We start from the raw sequence: 22,953 nt of genomic DNA, 5'->3' as shown, positions 1-22,953 counted from the left end.
GGTTTCAAGATCGTACAAGACCAAATGAATGCAGCCTCCAGCCTGGTTGTGGGTGCACTGACAAAATATTCACTCTCTGTCAGATATTCCAGAACCGTTAGTGCTATCAGCAAAATACTATTGTCTGTTTCATCGACTTTGCAGTAGCCTTTGATTCAGGTGACTACGGAGTACTTTGGCAGATCATGCGTACAATTGGCATCCCACCAAAACTGCTGAATCTGATTTAGGCCTAATACCCCTACATGCCTATGGTCAGGAACCCCCTTTCCTTGACATCCGCTCTGGAGTGCGACAAGTTTGTGAGTACTCACAGCAACGTTGTTCAATTATGACATTGACTTGATAACTTCCACAGCCCTTGCTAATTGTATGGGCGTCACTGTTGGAACCAATTAACAACTAACGGACATTTATATTTGCCGACGACATTGCCATTCTTTGTGACGACTGCGACCAAATCCAACGGGCTGTTAATGCGATGCAATCCACTTCCATTAGAATTTATGTGAAAGTTGGCATTAAAGCGTAAGACCCAAAATGTGCCGCCCTCTTCCCGCTTTACTTTCTAAGCGTTTATTATTAAGCTTATTCCTAACCAAGAATAGCCTTAGCTCTTCATTTATTAATGTGACCCAGGCCAGAAAACAATTATTATTGGCTGGGAGAAAAATCAGATCTTTAGCAGATTGCCTTTAGCCAAAGTAAATACAATAATCCCTGAATCCTCTGTAATCGAATGTATCCATGCTTGTACCACAACCGACTGCAAAAAGGGAGGGAACGAAAGGAATGGATGCTTGCATAAGTTGGGGAAAGCTCTATGAAGGTAAGAAAAGGAAAATATGTTTGACCTTAAAAACCTGTAATTGGTCCCTGTATTGTCTTAACCAAAAAAGGTGCTGATATGAAGAAACTGTTTTCCAAATTGTGCGGGCTCCAAATGTGGTGATAAACCACGACAAAGAAACAGAACGAGCTCTTCAATCTTCCCAGCAACAGATGAAAGATCTCCATTATCCCTTCATTCCTTTGACATGAATCATCCATCCACACATTTATGTGAAGGCTATCCGATCTCCTTGCTTTTATTCCTCTTTGGTTCCAGTCCGAATTAAAGTTCATCCTCTCCATAAATAGATTTCGTGTCCCTTTTAAACAAAGAATGAAGGCACTGGTCCAGGAGCGAGTGACAATATTGAGACAATGTTGAGCTCGATTTTCTTGTTTGTTGATATTCAACTGTGATCATGTGTAGATAATCGAGAAACCTGTCGAAGTATTATTGGGGGAGCTTCTGACATGTGATCTTTCATAGACTGTGTATGAGCAACCCATTAATCATTAAGTGGAGTTTACTTGTGTCAAAGATTTGTGTCAGTGTTGGATAAAAGCACTGATAATGCTTAAATGTTCTATGGTAGTCAACAAAGGCTACACTAATCATGTGTACTGCCGGGCATCAACAAGGCGATTTATTTGACGGATTGACAAAAAATTGACATGGAGATATTATTTATGAACAATGCGAATCACTGGTGCCCTCTTGTGGACATTCAACTATCGAGATGTGCAGTAAAACGTATAAATGAGACACATTTTTTAAAAATAAACAAGAAAATACAAAATACAATACCCCCAAATAATAGAGTAGATATGTTTGTCCCCAATTAAACTAAAGTTTACAAATAAAAGATTGAATGAACAATATTACATACATTAGAATTTGCCAATGGCGTTACCAACTAGGTGATGGGACCATAATTGGCATCATAATTTGAAAAACAGTAGTACGCAAACTCCTGTTTACTAGCTTAAAAAGCCTTGTGTGAATTTTTCCATTTCCTGACCCCACGGCGAAAATGTCAGTTGTATCCATCCACATACAGTGTAAGTCAATGCTTCTAGCAAGCCAAGTAAAATCACAGCTTATGAGTAGAAAGGACACATTTATTAACGGACGAGCAAACAACCACAGAGTTTTTTCATTTTGATGAGTTACATGAAAAAATGATTAATTATTTAGCAAAAAAAAAAAATTCACTGTTTACCCCTATTTTTAACTTATAAGGAAAAAGTAATAGGCACTTGTCTGTGTCATGTTATAAGTCTACCTACATTTAGTGTAAGTCCTTGTTTCTGGCAACACATGTGCTAGCACACCTCGTAAATAGACAGGGCGCAGCAATGGAACACACTCTTTGTAGTGAGAAGAAACAAGCAAGGTTTAATTTTGGTGAGGGACATAAATAAAATGAAATTATTTTGCAAAAACATTGACTTCATGGGTTTTTTATTTTTTATAAGGAGGTGGTAAAAGGGCACTAGATTCTACTCTTTTATGATTTTGAATAAGCAAGTATCAAACCAAAATATTACTAAAATATGACTGGAATATAGTCCAATAACTCCTTTTAAAGCTTTATTCTTTGGCATTCTTTCCTGAATTTAAACAGAAGCGTAATGCCGTTATCTTGGCAGCTACCATCGGCTCTACTATTTTGGCAAGGTATAGCAGTCCCAACAGATGTGTGCTTTTTTCCAGTAGGCTTTATATTTCACAGCTACTCCAAGATTACATTCGGGCAGGTTGCGAATAGGAGGAAAAGGCAAAAGGGGGACTGACCAGACCTAAAAGAGGTTTCAGCTTTAGGCATTTCTTAGACATGCTGTCCACAAGCTGCGGGACCATGTGGGGATTTTATTTAGAAGCTTGTTGGGACTGAGAGTGGACTATTTTTTTAACGGTTTGATCTGCAGTGGCTGTTTTGTTATTGTTACAGGGGTAGGTAATAATATTATTATTGTCTGCATTGCTAGCTTAGAAATGTTTATACTGAAAAAAAAAACAAGTGCTGCATTGATTGTGGTCTCTATATACAGTATTTATGACAACACTAAAAATCTAAAGAATTTTCAGGATCCTTAAGTGTCTTCTTTTTACCAAAGTAAAAATGCAAGAAATGTTTATTTTTCTACTTTCAGTTGATTTCAAACTAAACTAATTATAGAATAAATGAGAGGGTCTTTGATAGACAAAAATAATTCAACTATTTCACTGTAGTTTCCAATGTATATTTACAATTATTATTTTGGTGTTTCTTGCCATTAGTGGTTTATTCCAATTCTTGACCTGTATATTCTAGTAAACTTTTTTATTTTGATATCTTGGCCCACAAGTATTTGCATTATTCTAATTTAAATAATAATTTTGTGTATTTGCTAAATTCAGTTAACAAAAAGTGTAATGTTTGTAACTGTAGATCATAACATGATGTTTTTTTAAGTATTGATGGCAAATAAATGCATCTACTCAAATTAAAATGCACTGAACATCAAATATTGACTTGTATACAGTGAATCTTTTTTATCAGACAGGTTACGTTCCAAAACCCAGCAGTAATGAGCAAAATTTGTGAAGCAGAAACATTTCATAGTAAAATACATTTACATTAAAATACAGAAATCAAATAACAAACCATTTTAGCAGGCTCAAACATTTGTTTAACAAATAAAAGTAAAGTGATACAGTACATAGTGGTGTCAGTCCACCAATTTGTTCAAGCAACTACCTCTTTTTTCCTATAAATAATTTTATTTATTTTTATATGTTCCAACACATTCAAAAAAAAACAAATATTGATAAAACATGTACCCAAACAACTATAAGATTACTCAAATGTTTGTTTTGAAGGCCAAGATATCACCGGATAAACGCTTTTCCTTTTTACTACTGTACTGTTGAATAGTAATCTGAATCACCAGGTAGAAAAGTGGTGAGACTGTTTAGCCAATCAGAATGCGGAAGACAACTGACAATACAAATCAGTGATGCAATACAAATCAGTGACTGTGAAAAGTGAACTGCATTATCGCACGGGTTTACCGTGCATGATTGTCTAGGATATTGTGAAGGAAATATTTTTTTTCTCTAATGCATTAATATATATATATATATATATATATATATATATATATATATGACACACAAATTATATATTTATATTTCGCACATTAGGATTATTTGCCAGTCTTTTATTGTTTTATCAGTGCTGATTATTGCGAAACATCTCCCTTCTTATAATATTAGAATATTATGAAAAGTATAATAGTAAGCTTTAATCCATAAACAGCAATATTAACACATGAAAGGATTGCAATACATCAGTTGATTTGTAAATGGCCTGGAATGTAAGACATGTTTCGTTTTTTAAATTGCATTACAGCAACTAGAGATATCGCAATGTTCTAATTTTCTGAGATAGTTCTATACCGTCTACTAAATAACAATGGATGATTTTGCAATTGTGCGTTAAAGAGACAGTGCGTAATATTTAGCACCTCCAAATGGTAAAAAATACTCCATTTATTTAAAAAAAGATATTTATTTGAATAATAGCCAAAAATCATTACATAATTGTGTATTTTTTAAAATAGTCATAAGTCAAAACATTTGCTTTTATGTTAACTACTGGATTGAAATTGACACCAAGGATGAATATTTAATTGGATTAAGTCATTCGGATTTCAGCTGATCATTTGGTAAGCATGTTCTTTATGCTAGAGTTATCTGAATAACTCTTAATATGTTACGTCGTGGCGGCACAGCGGCTGGGTGGTTAGCGCGCAGAGGTTCAAGATCAGCTACCGCAACCTCCCCGTGTGGACTTTGCGTGTTCTCGCCGTGCCTGCGTGGGCATCCTCCCAGATTCCAAAAACATGCATGTCAGGTTAATTGGCCGGTTCAAATTGTCCCTAGGTGTGAATGAGCGAGTGAGTTGTACGTCTCTGTGTGCCCTGCGACTGGCTGGCAACCACTGTCTGCCCACTGCTCGAAGACAGCTGGGATGGGCTCCAGCACCCCCGCGACCCTACTGAGGATAAACGGTGCAGATAATGGATGTTACGTCGTCACTGTTGTATATGAGCGTGTCTAAGATATGTGCATACGTGCAACGATAGTATAGTGTGTTCTCTATTCTACTTTTATTTTAAATTGCCTTTCAAGATGATATATGTTTTTGATGTTGGATTTTAGCAAACACATTTCCGCAAAAATGGGACTTACCGTATTTTCCGTGACCATGATTGCGTATCATTATTGAACGTGAGAACTTAAGTGAGCTATGCGGCTTTATATTTTCCCGGTATCTTGTTTTGGAACGATCTTGATGTTGCTGTGATGAGTTGAGTGAATTAAACTCAATTCCAAGTGTTTATTGTCATATGTACAGTAAAGTTGCGAGCGAAAAAGAAAATAGAAACTAAGGAATGGTTGGCATTTCTTGAATCCCAAGACTTTAACCTTCCGAATGATATTTGAAATGATGCATTTGAGTGACATCGTACGGACACCGCATCTGCACGTGTCTACGACACGTATTTGCTTCTTTGCAAGCTTTGGGAATGTTAAGGGGGTAATCAATTTGACTGAATCATCTGACTGTTTTGTCGACGTTCCCATTGTAACGCCTTATAATCCGGTGCGCCTTATCTATGGAAGATATAGGACCAAAAACTATTTTTGGGGGGTGTGCCCTATAACCCGGTGCGCCCTATAGTGCGGAAAATATGGTATATTCCAAGTGCGACTTACAAATGCTTTTCTCCTTCTTAATTATGCATTTTTTGGCGATACTTATACTCAGGAGAAAGCTACAGCCTGGAAAATACAGTATCTCACCTCGATGGAGCTGACATATTTTTCCGCTACAGGTACTCAAAAAAAACAAAGACCTCACAAAAGGCTGGGCAAGAAAAATGAGACAAAAATGGTTCGATTTGGTCACATTGAGTCTCCATAGTTTGTATTCTTCCTTGTGCACTTTAGCACTTGTCTTTGGTTGCACGACACAATACAGTAACATTTAGTGTTCAAATAATAGACTGTCCCTTTAAAATCCAACTGAATCTAAAATTTTAGCCCGCATTTATTTCCTTCTTTCTAATTTTAGTGCAGTGCATCAAATAAGTACTCAAATAAGGCTTAACCTTAAGACTTTTAACTCCATCAATTTGTCTGTATTTGGGAAGAATTAGTCATGCTTGTTATCCCGACTCCAGTCTGCTTTCCTGTCTCTAGGTGGGTTGTGATTCACAAAGCAGAGTCAAATGAGTTTTCCGTGCACGATGAGAGTCTGCAGAGGATCTCACCTGCGGAGGTGTTGGCTGTCCCTGGGGTGTCTTTTGGTATTCTTGGACGCCGTTGGGGCGGATTGTCCCACGTCGTGCGTGTGCTCCGTGCCTGTGGAAGTGCACTGCACTTTTCGTTACCTCAACACTGTGCCTGGCCAGATACAGCCAACTGTAGAAAGAATTAACCTAGGGTGAGAACGCAATCTTTTAACAGTTTGAAACTTCTTTTTTACTTAAAAATCAAATTCAATAATGCACTTGTAACATTTTGAATGATCGTTATGGCCCGTTGACGTCACGCCCACGACACAATGCTTTTAAAGTAACTGTTTTAAAAGCAGTGGTTTACCCTTTAATTTAGTGCATTTCCTATTGGTGTAAAAGCACATCTAGCCTGTGCCTTTTCATTTCCCCCCTTGAAGAAGTGGAAAGAGACCCGTGTACTACTCACCTGTCATTTGTTCGTTCACTAATGAGGAACATCAAAGGGAGTTTCGTTCGTAGCTAGCTTGCTAACTGTAGCTCGCTGAATAAACTAAAAACATTGTGACAACTCTGCTGATGTAAATATGTGACGTTGTCACAAAATTTCAGTAAAATGTATGTCCTAAATTTAAGAAAGGATCCAAGAAGGTGTATAATAATAATATCAACAACAAAATAATAATATTAATAATAGAGCCTTCCGAAGGAAACGCGATTTTTCACGCGGACGACATTTTGGATTACATGTGAAAATGAAATAACTGCAAATCGATCTGCATAATTTGTAAGTTTAGACGGGGTTTCGAAAACTTGGATTTAAAAACACAATTTAACTAACCCCAAAAATACATAAAGCTTGTAAAAAGAGAAGTAGGAAACTTGCTAGGCATTTTGAATTATGTGTAATATCAAAGTTTTGTTAGAACCCAACAAACATGCAATACGATATAAATATTGGGTTGACACATAAATTTGTTTTTTTTTTTACGCCTACATATTTTTTTTAATCTAGATTTGATAGCTTTGTCAGATTTTATTTTAATTCTACCTTATCGACATTTCGTTCTGTGTACATTGTTACAAAGAATGACAATACAAAGGAAATTATTATTATTATTATTATTATTTAACGGATGTGCATTGTTAATTGTCCACTAGAGGGATGCACAACATGAATACTGTACTGCACAGACAAACTAAAATGGTATTTTAAGCAGAGTGCTTGAGAGTTATGTTATGCCTGTCCTCGCTGTTTTTGTTGTTGTTGTTGTAAATTCTATTTGTTAGTGTTGCATAAAAATGGTGAAAGTAAGAAGAGGACTTCTTCAAGTACAGTCCAAATGCTGATCCAAACCTAGGTCCAAAAAGAAGTTTATTTGAGCGCATCTGAAAAAACTGCAAATACTTGCAAGTGTATTATAAACGACCTGACATCGGCTGCATTGATTACACAAGCCAGGAGATGGCGGATGCAAGTGCAAAAGTTCCAAATTCGGTCATGTTTCTTTGGGCTAATTCTAAGCTATATAGAAGCTACAAAGGGTCACGTGACATGATGGCCTTATTGGATTACAAGCGAAAATGGAAGGAGATTTGGACTGGATTTCAAAGACTAGATTCGGGGAAAATTTGAGGGTAAATAACAACATAGACCTATATCATATGAAAACAACAAGTCATTGTTTCCCAACGTTTTACCAACAATTTCATACCTAGGCATCGTACACTTCTTGATTTACCAACCAGGCTTATACACCCTTGACCAGCCAATAGGGCCGCCGTTTAAAGTCAAGTGACCCTCAGAAGGCTCTATAATAATGATAAGAAAAAGAAAAAATAAATGTATAGATTTCCTTTTGGTTTCTCTAATTCCTGTAAATCTCAACCTTTGTTGAGCTGTGTCAATCTCACAGAATCAGTACGCAAATCAGTACATACTGTATGCAATCAAACAAAATGTGTTTTAATGGTTCTTTCCCATTAGCACAGATATTTTTTGCTGTTCTAAATAATTCTGCAGTGCAGTTGAGAAGCTTTCAAGGCAAACACCTTATTTGAATAAAAAGTAATGATTTCCTAAAGATTAGCATGTAGAATTTACCTGCTCATATAAGTGCCGCAATAATTAATTAAATAATTGAAAAACCCTTCAAGTAAATTAAAGGCTGTCCCCCCTAATAAACTGAGGTTGTTGAACTAAAAAACCTATTCCACACCATAGATTATTTATATAAAACTATTAAAGATCTATAAAATGTACTGCTTGAATGTCGCCATTTTTTAAATTGTTGAGAGCAATTCACCTGTTTTTATCAACAATGAAGTACCCAAATGATGTTGTAGTGATGAAATGATATTGCTTAAACATATGTTTTTGCATTTGCAGTTACAACAGTATTGCCATTTTGCGAGCGAATGCTCTTTCCGGTCTGAACAAAATGCAAATACTGATGCTGCACAGCAATCTTATTCACAGTATTGAGGACAAATCATTTGAAGATCTGCGAGCATTACAGGTAAATAATCCGACAGTAACTGACAAAAACAGGTGTGTATTGATCAGAATCGATCTTCGATTTATTATGTTTCCCAAGGTCCTTAAGATGTCCTACAATAAAGTGAAGGAACTAACCCAACAGACGTTCAAAGGCCTGGAAAGTCTACAGAGACTCTACATGGATCATAACTACATTGACTTCATCAGCCCAGATGCTCTTTACGGCTTGAGAAACCTACAGTTAGTAAATCTGGAGGGTAACCACCTGCAACAGCTCCATCCTGACACCTTCATCACCCTGCGACACAGCCAGGTGTTCAAACTGTCCTCGGTGAGGACCTTACACGTGTCTGACAATCTTCTCACCAGCCTGCCTGAGGAGATTTTCTCTGGGTGCATCCACCTGGAGAACCTCTTTCTTCATGGCAACCATTGGTCATGTGATTGTCGCATGAGCTGGTTCCCCATGTGGATGCAGAAGAACACTGGTGAGTCTCAATAGAGTTCCTATATAGTAAACCCCACAGGATACGGCGACTCCGCCTTACAAGATTTTCACTTCACAGGGTGTAAAAAAAGAGTTATTTGGCCACTCTTTACATCATTTTCCCCTCTATGAAACATCAACAACAAATTATTTTGCATGCCAAAAATATAATACATTTCTAACTTTTCAGTGTTCTTGCGCCTGAAATTATGTCTCCACTTTGCCTGTCTGATAATGGTCGACGTCATAGAAAATGCTGTTCTACAATTGATTTGCATCACGCCGTTGAGAAAATGCCGATATGCCATCGCCTGAACTTACCCCCATGTTGCCTTCCCCTTTAATTTGTTCAGTAACTCGAGTGCTTGGTAAAGACTGCAAGTCGCCAATACAATACTGTATTCTTTGTATTGTAGTTATTTGCTATGGGTTACAAGACTCACATTGAATATAAAGGGAGAAACAAAAAGATGATAACCATGGAAACGAAGGTTGCGGTTATTAATAAATATAAAGAAGGCACACAAACCACTTGTGAGTCAGTGATACAGCACTGTATTTTGCACTGCATTCTCTTTGGATCCCAAGGCTTGAGGTGATGCTAAAGGGGAAAGTAAAAACATGATGATCATGGAAATGAACTTTAGGATCATTATTGCTAAAAAATATGGCAGTAATCAATCGACTACTTGGACATTTAATAAAAATAAACACGCATTTAAAGCAAGAGAATCTTCTAAGGACATGATAATGCTCTCAAATGGAAGTTTTAAGATTAGTTTTATTTTAATCTGCTGTCACTGTCTTATTCACCTTCCTGGATCCACCTGTGACTCCACTCAACCAACTCATGTCACGTCACGACCAGTGTTCCCTCTAAGCTGCGCGCGTGCGCAATTGCGCATTGCTCGCACATTCTCAGCGCACAAGAAAATCTAGCCAGCGCACAAAAATGAGGGCTCAAAATTACTAATTAAGAAGCGACTCAAGTCAAAGTTACAGTGCATGAAGGTAAAAATACACGGGTTCCCCTGACGCTGTTTTCTAAATGCGGTATTTTGAAGTCAATGTCGAAGGAGAACCAAGTTGAGTAAAGGCAGTAGAGTTTATCGAGAATCGGCTTCTTCGGCTCGGCTCACTAAAAGGAACCGGCTCTTTCGAGTCCTAAACGGCTCTTCGGGTTGTTTTTGCTTCTTTAATCCCAACATGACCAAATATTTTGTAAAATTATGCACAAAATGACTTAAAGGAAGGGGGAATAGAACAAAAAAGAAAAAAATACCAAAATGAAAAAGTAGTGAAAAGCTGAGAAAAAAAGAGACAAAAGGAAGAGAAAAAAGAAGGAAAATTTAGAAAAAAGCCAGAAAAAAAAGAAAAAAAGAAATGGGTATCTTGTGAAAGAATTGTAAGAACAAACGATGTAGGCCGTACAACCTTTGCAATAATACATGAGTCAATTCATTCAAAAGAGAAAAATAATTTTGCATTGCCGGAAACTCAGCAAAATGTAACTTGATGTCAAGTTTTGGACATGTTTGATGATTAATTATCTTGCCACACTTGGGATTATGGTTGCTCACTGTTGTTTCAAGCGCTGCTCACCGACTTTGTGTGAACGCTCAGACCCGTGGAAAATTAGAGGGAACATTGGTCACGACAATAATAAATAAGATGGCTTTTTTTTTTTCTTTTCATGTATCTTTATTAAGTTATTTATTTGTTGTGTTATTTATCATATACTCTTACATTTCACAAAAGTAGTACTTTGTTATTTTAATGTTTTTTCAATCTGGAGTTTTTGGAACACATTAGCCATGTGATACCATAGGTTTTCAAGCTCCCGCTATATGACAATTTTATTTTGCGATCTCCCATTCAGAAGAGGTTAATGTTGTATCCTGTGTGACTACTGCACAATTAAAGCCAAATGTTGATTGTCATAGAGTTACCTTATGTGTGATTTTCAGCATAGTTTCTTGAATTTATGACTTGTTAACTTAGCATTTGACCTAATACCAGTGAGACGTGTAACCAAGCACACATATAGGAGAAAAAGTGTTGGGGAGCCAAAGTCTATCTCAGAATTTACGACTTGGCTTACGTAAAAGCAAATCATAAATCACATTCATATAGGAATGATATGTATTCATAACGTTTCATGCACATGGAGAAAATCTGTTCCCAACTACCATCTAAAATCTGCATTTCAATGTTTCCAGGGGTGTTAAAATGTAAGCGGGACAGGAGATATCCTCGAAGCCAGCTGTGTCCCGTTTGTGAAAATCCGACGCTTTACCAAAAAAGTCGTCTCTCTGTTCTTCGGAGTGATGCCTTCATTTGTAACAAACCCTGGATCCATCCCCATCTAAAGCAGAAAAACGTCAGCTTGGATGAAGGAGTCTTTACTCCAGTTTCCCCAAGAGACTTTATTGCTCCCCTAGGCTCTGCTCAAATGAATCTGACGGATCAGTTCCACAATGACGCCAGTTTGTCCTGTATTGTCCAGAGACCATCTAATTTTGAAAACCTTTCACTAATAGTGGAGCGGGAGGGGGATAAAAATATCACAGAACTTTCTTCTACCATAACCACATACTTAGTATGCAATGTGGAAAATGAACATATTCAACATTTGTGGCAAATTTTGGCAGCTTACAGTGAGTTTCCTATGAGACTTGACAGAGGCTCGTTGTTGAGTAGAAGTCGGGAATTGGTGTACCAATATAGTCAGAAGAAAACAAGTGAAGATGAACTTCACACAAACATTAATGCAGAAATGAGAGCCATCCCTGCTTGGCTGATGCAAGGTGAGGTTAGTTTGCAGCTTGACCGGACTCAAACTACTCTCTCTACTCTGCATATCAAATACCAGTCAGTTGTCCACTTACCTTTGGGAAATACATTTCCAAAGAAAGACCACTATTCTTGGACAATGATCAAAAAAGACAACAAAACCAAAACAGAGCACGCCATTATGGCAGGTGAGTATTGAGTTGTTTCTATAAGAACACTTTAACACTTTTTTAACCAGAGAACTGATCATGTTATTGTAGGTGGAGTGCTTCAGTTGAACTGTCAAGTCAGAGGAGATCCAAAGCCTTCGCTGGAGTGGATCTTACCTGATGGTATTAAAATACGAGCTCCTTACATCAGTGAGGACAATAGAATCACTATCACTGGTGAAGGGCAGCTCACCCTAAGAGGAGCAGAAGCCTCAGACACGGGCCTCTATCGCTGCATTGCCACCAACTACTTGGATGCGGACGTTCTGACTTTTCGAGTGACGGTCCTGTCTCCTGATGTAGCACAAGCGGATATCAACGGTGTTCAAATAGTTCAGAAACTCAGAGAAGATTTTATTTTTCATTGCAGCTGTTTAGGAAGTCCAAAGGCTTCAATACAGTGGATACTTCCAGACCACTCCATTTTGGACATGTCTCAAGGAAATAAAATGATTTATGAGAATGGCAGTTTACTCGTTGAGGGTCTCACTATGAGGGACCGTGGATTTTACAGATGTTTGGCTGCTAACTACTTAGGATCTGACCTTCTAGTTTCTCAAGTGACAACAATTGAAACCACCAAGGAATTGACAGACTTTGATCATGACGGATCAGGCCTAGAGATTGACAGTGAATTGAAACTATCTTCAATTAAGGACACAAAAATCATCAGTGACAAATTATCTGAGAGAGCATCTCAGATAGGCAGAAAAACTCTCCCTGATGGAAATCGTCCTAGGCAGAGGTCGCGAAGCAAAATCAGTTCAGCAGGCCGTATAGGAAAGAGGAGGCATTCCGTCAGCAACCGACGCAGATTTGGCAATCGGGTCTTTGATAAAACGGTCAGAAAGTTGGATCCTCAAAAAATTGTTGAATTAATGATGAGTGTCCAGAATGGAACAGGGGAAAACTCTAACAAAAGAATGACGGACAAAGACGATATTGATATTGGTTCTGGTGAAGTTCGGGAAGAGGATCTAATTTTACTTGCTACTGTTTTGCCCACTCGACTTAACACTCACAGTGGTAGAGTGTTTGCAATGGACAGGACAGTCTCAAAAAACAACAATGAGGCAACAACAGAATTTATGCCAATTCAAAAAAACAAATTTACAAGCATTCCATTTGAGATTGTAAGAGAAGGTGTCACCTTCAATGATATAAATTCACCCAAAACCAACATCTTAAATTTTGATGAAACTATTGAGCTTCATTCCTTTGAAAAAAATACCAAACCCCAAACTGTTGCCACTCATCCACGTGATACTCAGCTCCAGTCCTCTGGACATCACCCCTCTGAACCAGAGACCTCCACTGAAGTTTTTTCATTTACATCTGATCCTAATGTTACTCCAATGAGGGATGGCACTGATCCCATGGAACTTTTTGCCCACTCAGATCCAGGAAGCCAATCCACAATCACTGCAGTCACCACCACAAAGAGAAAGGACGATCAAATAACCTTTCATACCACCCAAACAATCAAATCCCCACCTCTGGGATCCACCATCATATCCAAACAGCAGATCAGCATAATCCCACACAGACAAAGGGGGCGTAAAAGAATGTTCCATGGTCGCAGAAGAATTATAAAACCAAACAAGATTACGGACATACAATCCATTATTAATAAGCTTATGCAGCCTCCGGAGCGAAGTACTACAATACCATACAAAATTGAAATGACTACTGGTGAGTTTTTCTTTTCTTTTTTTGTGTATGTCTGTACAAGTTACAGTTCTCTAATGCCTTTCTGCTAATCATTGATAAAATATAAAATTTTGGTATGTAATATGTTGGCACAACAGCATCAATACTGATATGGTATTGGCCAAAGAACGTCCCAGAATGCTTTTCTTCGTTCAATTCAGAATCTCGTGCGCTTCATACAGAGTTTGTGAGTCGGCAATTGAATAATATGTATTTTTTCACTATGGGTCCAAGGCTTACAGTGAGGCAAAAACAAAAGAGAAGCAAAAACATGTAAACAAACCCTGCAATTATCAAGAAATACAAATCTTTACCATCCCTAAGTTTTATGTCTGTAACCAAACAACGTTCACGGCGCTTATAAAGGCGTAACAATCCTCGCAATACAAACAATGTAAAATAGTTTAATTTTTAATCCTGTGATGCCATCTCCTCCCCCCTATTAATCCACCCGCTACTCCGCCGACCAGCTAGGTCACATCACACCAAGAAAAAAGTAAAATAATGTATTTCCTTCACATGTACAGTGCATCCGGAAACTATTCACAGCGCTTCACTTTTTTCCACATTTTGTTATGTTACAGCCTCATTCCAAATTGTATTAATTTAATCTCTTATCTCAAAATTCTACACAAAATACTCCATTATGACAATGTGAAAAAGTTTTTTTTTTTAACTTTTTTTGAATTTATTAAAAATAGAAAACTAAGAAATCACATTTACATAAGTATTCACAGCCTTTGCCATGAAGCTCAAAATTGAGCTCAAGTGCATCTTTTTTCCACTGATCATCCTTTAGATCTTTCTATAGCTTAATTGGAGTCCACCTGCAGTAAATTCAGTTGATTGGACATGATTTGGAAAGGCACACACCTGTCTATATAAGGTCCCACAGTTGAGTGTGCATGTCAGAGCACAAACACCAAGCATGAAGTCAAAAAAACTGTCTGTAGACCTGCGAGACAGGATTGTCTTGAGGCACAAATCTGGGGAAGGATACAGAAAAATTTCTGCTGCTTTGAAGGTCCCAATGAGCACAGTGGCCTCCATTATTCGTAAATGGAAGACATTTGGAACCACCAGGACTCTTTCTAGAGCTGGCCGGCCTTCTAAACTGAGCTATCGGGGAAGAAGGGCCTTAGTCAGGGAGGTGACCAAGAACCCGATGGTCACTCTGTCAGAGCTCCAGCGTTCCTCTGTGGAGAGAGGAGAGCCTTCCAGAAGGACAACCATCTCTGCAGCAATCCACCAATCAGGCCTGTATGGTAGAGTGGCCAGGCGAAAGCCACTCCTTAGTAAAAGGAACATGGAAGCCCGTTTTTTTTTGCCAAAAAGCACCTGAATGACTCTCAGACCATGAGAAACAAAATTCTCTGGTCTGATGAGACAAAGATTGAACTCTTTGGCGTGAATGCCAGGCGCCATGTTTGGAGGAAACCAGGCACCGCTCATCACCAGGCCAATACCATCCCTACAGTGAAGCATGGTGGTGGCAGCATCATGCTGTGGGGATGTTTTTCAGCAGCAGGAACTGGCAGACTAGTCAGGATAGAAGGAAAAATGAATGTAGCAATATCTCGAGATATCCTGGATGAAAACCTGCTCAAGAGCGCTCTTGACCTCAGGCTGGGGCGAAGGTTCATTTTTCAGCAGGACAACGACCCAAAGCACACAGCCAAGATCTCAAAAGATTGGCTTCAGAACCACTCCGTGAATGTCCTGGAGTGGCCTAGCCAGAGTCCAGACTTGAATCCGATCGAACATCTCTGGAGGGATTCTGAAAATGGCTGTGCACAAACGTCTCCCATCCAACCTGATTGAGCTTGAGACTTATTGCAAAGAAGAATGGGCAAAACTGCTTAAAGATAGGTGTGCTAAACTTGTGGGATCATATTCAAAAAGACTTGAGGCTGTATTTGCTGCCAAAGGTGGATCAACAAAGTATTAAGCAAAGGCCGTGAATACTTATGTAAATGTGATTTCTTAGTTTTCTATTTTTAATAAATTCAAAAAAGTAAAAAAAAAAAAAGGTTTCACATTGTCATAATGGAGTATTTTGTGTAGAATTTTGAGATAAGAGATTAAATTAATACAATTTGGAATGAGGCTGTAACATAACAAAATGTGGAAAAAGTGAAGCGCTGTGAATACTTTCCGGATGCACTGTATGTTTATGTATAATGTCATTAAATATTATGTTATACCACACATTAGTAGAACCTACTTTATACTATTTTGTTATTTTAACATTTGTTTCAGGTTCAGAACTTGTTATGATTGCTTGTTATCACCACCTCGTAACTGATAAATGTCTTATCCCAGGGTGTACTGTATTATACCCTTTACTCAATATATGAATTATTTTGTCTTTCTCTTTAACACAGACATGGAGTTATCAACACCCACTACACAATTCAGGAAAGCTGGCAAGAAAAAGATTCGAGGAAGGATGAGTAAGCCTATCACCACCGAAACATTAACTCTACCTCAGACTTTAACTACATCCCCTGCTCCTCTTCCCACCGACACTCCATGCTTCACAACAGAATTTGAGGCTCTATCCCCAACATCAAAAACAGAAACAAAGGTGATTTTGTTTGATGAAGACTATGAAGATTTATTCTCAGCAGATTTTGAGCTATCTTATCCCAAGCCTACCTATCAGCCTGTAACGACAATGAAGGCAATTTTTCATACAAAATCCTGGCGAACTTCTGAAACACCACAAACCCTCATTTCCACTCCCACAGTCAAACCATTTCTCACAGAAAATCCCATGAAAGAATTTTCATACGGTTCTGGTGGATTTCCTGTTGAGTTTCCTACAACCAGGCCGAGACCCGGTGGAAAGAAAGGGCACCAGGGAAAGAGAAAAAACCCATCTAAGGGACGCCGACTGTCAAAGAAGTTTACAAATACTAAATTGTATCCAATAGGCACGACTAAGACTTTTAATGAAAACAAAACCACCATGAAAACCACTATTCATACAACTTTACTGAACCAAAAGAGTGCCATCAAAAGTCCAATGCTCACACCAACGAGGGGTATCGAGAGGAGTACTGGACTAACACAAGAGGAGACATATGCTCACAAGGACTGGGACATTTCTTTCACAACACAAACTCCTTATATCAACGTAAACACTATGTCGACATTAGAAGAACCCCACACTGCTATTCAAAACTATATCCACAATAATATATACTCAACACAGGGGGTTAACAGTCGCATAGCAGCAACAAGGAGACCTAAACCGAAAGTGCAAACCAGCACCCGAGAGAGTTCAAAGAAAGCCATTTCATTTCGGACAATGAGGATATACACTACGGAAAAAAACTACAACCACTCATACAGCAGAAACTATGTAAAAAACGTCCTTGTCACAACCAGCCCCAATGTTGGCAAACAACAACAAACTACAATGCTATCGACTAGAAAACCCAAAATACTTGGTGGCAATGCAGCGAGCTTTACTGTTTTGACCAACTCGGACGCCTTTTTACCATGTGAGGCTGTTGGGGACCCTCAGCCAGTAATATCCTGGAAACGCTTCTCCACAAGTACAGGTACACAAAGGCATAAAATTAATAAAGTGAACACTCATTTATTTTTGCTGTATTAAAATGTAATATTTCCATTGGTTTTCTCTATTCTTTCCAGGAAACACAATTACCGTCAAGGGGAAAGTGGGCAAGTTTGAGATGTTGCCAAATGGCACATTGTCAATAAAGAATGCCAATACCAAGGATCGTGGCCAGTATATCTGTATTGCTGAAAATGATCATGGATCAGATAAACTTACGGTCACTCTCTCTGTGGTAGCTTACCCCTCACGAATACTTGAGCCTAAAATGAGAGAGATAACGTCCCATGCAGGAAAAAGGTTGGAGATTCAATGTAAGGCAGATGGTCGGCCCACGCCGACAATATCTTGGATTCTGGCGAACCGGACCCAAGTAAAAGAACACAAAACACCAAATAGTAGAGTGTCATTGACTGCTGAAGGGACTCTGGTGATACAAGAAATATCTGTTTTTGACAGAGGCCAATACAAGTGCATTGCTAATAACCCAGCTGGAGCTGATACTGCAACAGTTCGCTTGCATGTAGTTGCAGCTCCACCAGGTATCTTAGAAGAGAAACGGCAGCAAGTGAAGGCTCTTACTAAAGAAATCCTGTGGATGCCCTGCACTGGTCAAGGTAGCCCTCAGCCTAAAATTCACTGGGTACTGCCTGACGGTGTGTTGGTGCATTCGCAGAGATTTGCCTGGGACAAGAGGATATCCGTATATGATAATGGAACCCTTCTTATCAGGGATCTTGCTCCAATCGATAATGGCAAATATGAATGTATTGCAACTAGTTCCACCGGGTCAGAGCGAAGGGTGGTGACTTTGACCGTTGACAGAAGAGAATCCGCTCCCAAAATAGTGAAGACATCACAGCATGTAACTGAGTTATATTTTGGGGATCCGGTCAACTTAAACTGCTCAGCAACTGGAGAGCCTGAACCTGAGATTATTTGGAGGTTGCCGTCTAATGCAGTGGTAGACAAATCACATAGGTAAGAATTCACAACCAGTCCAAATCTGTGTACACACTTCACATCATTGTGTATTGCGTACTTAATACAGCAGTTTAAATTGGATCCTCGTTCAGAATTGTGTCCAATATGTAGAAAATGGTTATACAATATTCCCTCAAATTTGTGGTTTGTCTGTTCCATAAGCACCCTTATTAAGTACATTTCTGGAAAGTATGAACACAATATATAATTGTGTAACACAAGAAATCTATTTACATTTGTATCCATTCATATATTACTTACCTTATATACACCTTGTAATCAAACAGAACACAACAATGGATCCACCTTTTGAGGTAAAAGAACTTTGTTTACTTTGGTGAGTGAAAAGAATAGAACCATAATTTATTTAATGTTAAAGGTTTAATGCAGAAACAGTGTCCAATGCTCGTGCCCCCTACTATCCCTACCCAACCCACATACATGGACTTGAATGTGAACCAAGAAATGAAAGGGAATACTGTAATGTGCGTTATGTGAAATAGAAAATACCAGACGGATTGCGTTCTTGCACAATATATAACCCCAAATAATTGATTTTTTGTTTTCTTTTTTATTTTATGTCTTTCTTTAGGATGGGCAGCAGACTACAAGTTTTGGAAAATGGCACTCTAGTCATCAATTATGCAATTGATAAAGATGCTGGAGACTATCATTGTATCGCCAAAAGCACAAATGGGGAGGATATTCAGCAAATGAAGGTCAAGGTGTTAATGAAGCCAGCGAAGATAGTGCACAAACGCAATGGGAAGAAAAAAGTTCTCTATGGTAATGACTTCAAGGTTGATTGTAAAGCATCGGGGGCTCCAAAACCTGAGATATCCTGGGGCCTTCCGGATGGAACTGTTGTTAATAGTGCTCTGCAGGATGATCCCTTTAACGAAGGAAGAAGAATACGTCGCTACACCCTGTTTGACAATGGAACACTTTATGTAAATCAGGTAAGTAAAAACTGGTCATACTCCCAAGTTTCATTTGAAAATCTTATTTAACGTATGTTTTTGTTCAGGTTGGTATGACAGAGGAAGGAGACTACACCTGTATGGCAGAAAACCAAGTGGGAAAAGATGAAATGCATGTACACATCACAGTCGTGACTGCTGCTCCCAAGATACGCCAAACCAGTGGAACTCATGCAAGACTGCAACCCGGTGGTAACATACGTTTTGACTGTGAAGCTTTTGGAGAACCTAAACCAAAAATCTTGTGGATGTTGCCTACCAACGACGTCATAGCGGCATCAAATGAACGCTACTTATTGCATGTAAATGGCTCTCTGGATATAAGAAATGCAAAGTCGATTGATGGCGGGGAGTATGTTTGTATGGCTCGCAACCCAGCTGGCGAAAACAAAAGAGTCTATAAGCTTGAAATTGCCAGTAATCCACCAGTGATCAATGGCTACCGCCAGAACAGGACTGTTATAAAAGATTTCTCGACAAAATATTCTAGGAAAATTATAGACTGCAAGGCTGAAGGCAGTCCAACTCCAACTATCACCTGGATAATGCCGGATAATATATTTCTGAGAGCACCATACTTTGGTGGTAGGATTAATGTCCATCATAATGGGACTTTAGAAATACGAAATATACGATCTACTGACACAGGAGAGTTCATTTGCATGGCAATAAACGACGGAGGAGAGTCTGTATTAGTGATCCAGCTTGAAGTGACAAATACACTTCGAAGGCCGATTTTCCAAAATCCTTTTAATGAACGTATCATCTCTCCTTTGGGGAAAACCAATGTTCTTAACTGCTCTGCTGACGGACACCCAAAGCCAGATATAACTTGGGTTCTACCTGATGGAACACGGCTCATCGATGGCCATACCCCCCATCGACGGGTAAATAACAATGGGACTTTGGTCATCTACAACTCGCGCATTGCCGATGCAGGCAAATACAGATGCGGTGCCAAGAACATCATGGGCTATATTGAAAAGCTCATCATTCTGGATGTGGGGCAAAAGCCTTACATCGTCACAAGACCGAGGGGTGTGATACGCGGTATGTTTGGGGATTCTCTGTTCCTTCACTGTCTGTCTAACGGAAATCCGAGACCCACGACTTCCTGGACCCTACCTGGGGGCCAGACGCTTACACAGTTGAAAAACTCAAGCCGTTACAATTTACTTGAGAACGGTACTCTAGTGGTTCACAGTACTACTCTATATGACCGAGGAAATTATGTATGCAGAGCTCGGAATGCAGCAGGGGAGGCTGTGCTAACAGTTCCTGTTCTTATTATTGGGTATCCTCCACGGATCACGACAATGCCACCACCTACATTGAGTTTAATGGCAGGAACGCCTGTTAAACTCAACTGTGGAGCTTTTGGTGTACCCAAGCCAGAGATCACCTGGGAGCTCCCGGAGCATTCTTTCATGTCAGTGAGACACCAAGGGAGGCCGTTGGGAAGTGAACAGCTCCACCCTCAAGGCACGCTTGTGCTTCAGCGGCTCTCAGCCTTTGACACGGGGACATACAGATGTGTAGCCAAGAACCACCTAGGTAAAGACCGAAAGGCTGTTTACATACATGTTGTGTAAAGAAGAAGGAAACCGACATTTTGATCTAAATGACTCGTTTATATGTGAATTTTGAGGGATTACAGCTTGTGTGACTATTGTTGGGTTTAAAATAAAAAATCCATTAGAAAATAGTAATAACAAAAATAAGTAAAACATCTGGTAAGTGCTATTACACTTGGAACAGAATGTCTGACATATCATAGTTGGGAATAATTATTGTAGAGTGGGGGGACCTTTCATGAAAGTGTCCATACATTCAAACCCAAAGAAAATACAGGGAGGGTCTGATGCTGGTCACACATGGATTTAATTAGAGCACATACAATTTTGTGAGCAGCTTTATCTTTAGCAGAACATTAGGAAAACACTGATATATTGTACAGTGTTCCAACGCCGCATTAGGGTTTAACTTTTGCGTCCTCGAACATGACTTTCCCAAAAGCATAGACTTACTTATGGCTGGATACAACTTTTGCATCCTCAAATATGGACAGTAGCATTTTTGATATTGAGGCAGAAAATGAAAAATAAATTTCTCGAAGAAAACAGCTAAAACACATTGGGCTGTTTTAGCAAGTATTAAACCTAAATAAATGAAACTTTATTTCGAACATGAGCAAACAAAAATAAAACAAAACAAGTCAAAAAAACAAAACAATGTTAACGTAACACGTTAGCGCTTATCCAGTTGCAAATCCTAGTCCATTACAATTTTCTTGAATGGTACACTAGTGTTTCACGGTACTGCTCCATCTGATGGGGGATATTAAGCCGTAGTTTGTGTGTAACTGTAAAGTTACTTGATATGAGTGGTTATGGAATGGATTGACCATAGAAATTAAGGGAATAATATACATATACTGCAAGAGAAAGACAAAATGTGTTGGCTAGATTTTTATTTTTGTGGAAATATAGGTATAGAGATTGTTTACACTGGATGCAAATGTTTTTGTCTGTTACTTAGTTTTATTTTGAAGCAAATGCATTTGTTCCTTTTGATGTGCAGTAAAAATAAGTTTCAAGTCTTGCAATTGTGTTGTACACAAGAACTTACAGTAATGTTATACATTATGCTTATCTGTAATAGTGCAGTCTATATTTGTATTTTACCTACTTATGTATGGAAAAATAAACCTGTAAATTCAATGTTGTTTAGAGTTGTGCCTTAAATTTGTGTGGTTTGTGTGTAGAAGGTTCCAGAATTATATTTTTGTACCAATCATGACTGAAAAAACGCTGTTTTTAGACTGAGCTCTTGACTCAGTGACAAGGTTAACCTATACCTCATTTGTTTGTATCCCTGAGCTTGATTGGTTTGCAAACCACTGGAAACAATTTTGATTTAAATTACTCAAATTGTTGCTTCAATGAGTCTCTTTGACAGAGGTTAATCTTTTTTACCTCTTGCACAACTTGAAGGCTTTGTTTGTTACACTAAACTGTGGGACGGAAAGGTTGCAGTCAAGAAGTGCAGCAAATATTAAGTGGATTCCATGTGTTGGAATGGAAATTGCTTCCTAAATGGCTTTTCGTATTGGTGAACAATATAAAAGATGCAAATAGTTATCATTTCATCCACCTAAAACGGCTTGTTTATACAGAACATGACATGCAGGGATAGTTAAATTTATTTTGTTAGGCTTTTACAGGAATAGCACAATTTTGTTTTCTACCTGAGATATTGATAATTTTTTTTCTAAAGCATTGCACATTTTGTTTTTATGAGAAAATCGTTTTGTTTGAGTTATGGTTAATATGTGGCTACTGAAAGGAAGCGGGTGTTTTGTCTGGCTGAGGGACCACAGCTGCTCAACTGAGACACTCAGTAGAAAGTTAGACTATTAGATTCCAGTTGGATAAACAGTATTTTCCCTCGGTTTGAGGTGGGAGGAAGGATCTTTTTTGGCCACCTTGAAGACGATGGAAAATTAGATCTTCAGTAATGTGTTACTCATACTGTCAGGTTTTTATAAGGAAGCACCAAAATTAACATTTGGGGTCGAAACCGAGAAT

The 22,953-nt window shown here is 38.6% G+C and overlaps 2 protein-coding genes across 5 annotated transcripts in view; one reads left to right on the top strand and one right to left on the bottom strand.

Moving 5' to 3' along the window:
- The window catches only part of aadac (arylacetamide deacetylase), a 37,635-nt gene extending 31,061 nt beyond the window's left edge, over positions 1 to 6,574 (bottom strand). For 3 of the 4 annotated variants that reach the window (XM_088344999.1, XM_088345000.1, XM_088345002.1), the window contains exons 1-2: positions 6,485 to 6,574; positions 6,154 to 6,304 (exon numbers count right to left, since the gene is read on the bottom strand). The gene's annotated coding sequence lies outside the window, so the exon portion shown is untranslated. The other variant, XM_088345001.1, reaches the window with a different exon arrangement.
- On the top strand, positions 6,112 to 22,068 carry igsf10 (immunoglobulin superfamily, member 10). The gene is made up of 9 exons (XM_088345004.1): positions 6,112 to 6,326; positions 8,507 to 8,636; positions 8,715 to 9,105; positions 11,324 to 12,085; positions 12,158 to 13,798; positions 16,201 to 17,385; positions 17,480 to 18,383; positions 18,979 to 19,345; positions 19,414 to 22,068. The coding sequence occupies exons 1-9, from the start codon at positions 6,112 to 6,114 to the stop codon at positions 20,956 to 20,958; spliced, it is 7,140 nt and encodes a 2,379-aa protein (XP_088201130.1). The 3' UTR covers positions 20,959 to 22,068.
- The last annotated feature ends 885 nt before the right edge of the window (positions 22,069 to 22,953 follow it).

The sequence above is a fragment of the Urocampus carinirostris genome, chromosome 10 (genome assembly GCF_059441175.1).
Source record: "Urocampus carinirostris isolate Australia breed hairy pipefish chromosome 10, RoL_Ucar_1.0, whole genome shotgun sequence".
Taxonomy (NCBI): domain Eukaryota; kingdom Metazoa; phylum Chordata; class Actinopteri; order Syngnathiformes; family Syngnathidae; genus Urocampus; species Urocampus carinirostris.
Note: the sequence above shows the minus strand (reverse complement) of the source record. Positions and strands in the feature narration are given on the sequence as shown.

What these genes read in the sequence shown, in the direction of transcription:
- igsf10 (XM_088345004.1), top strand. Translation starts at nt 6,112, where the DNA reads ATGAGTTTTCCGTGCACGATGAGAGTCTGCAGAGGATCTCACCTGCGG. An exon ending in ACGCTTCTCCACAAGTACAG is followed by an intron (nt 17,386 to 17,479) that starts GTACACAAAGGC and finishes TATTCTTTCCAG; the next exon opens with GAAACACAATTACCGTCAAG. An exon ending in GTGGTAGACAAATCACATAG is followed by an intron (nt 18,384 to 18,978) that starts GTAAGAATTCAC and finishes GTCTTTCTTTAG; the next exon opens with GATGGGCAGCAGACTACAAG.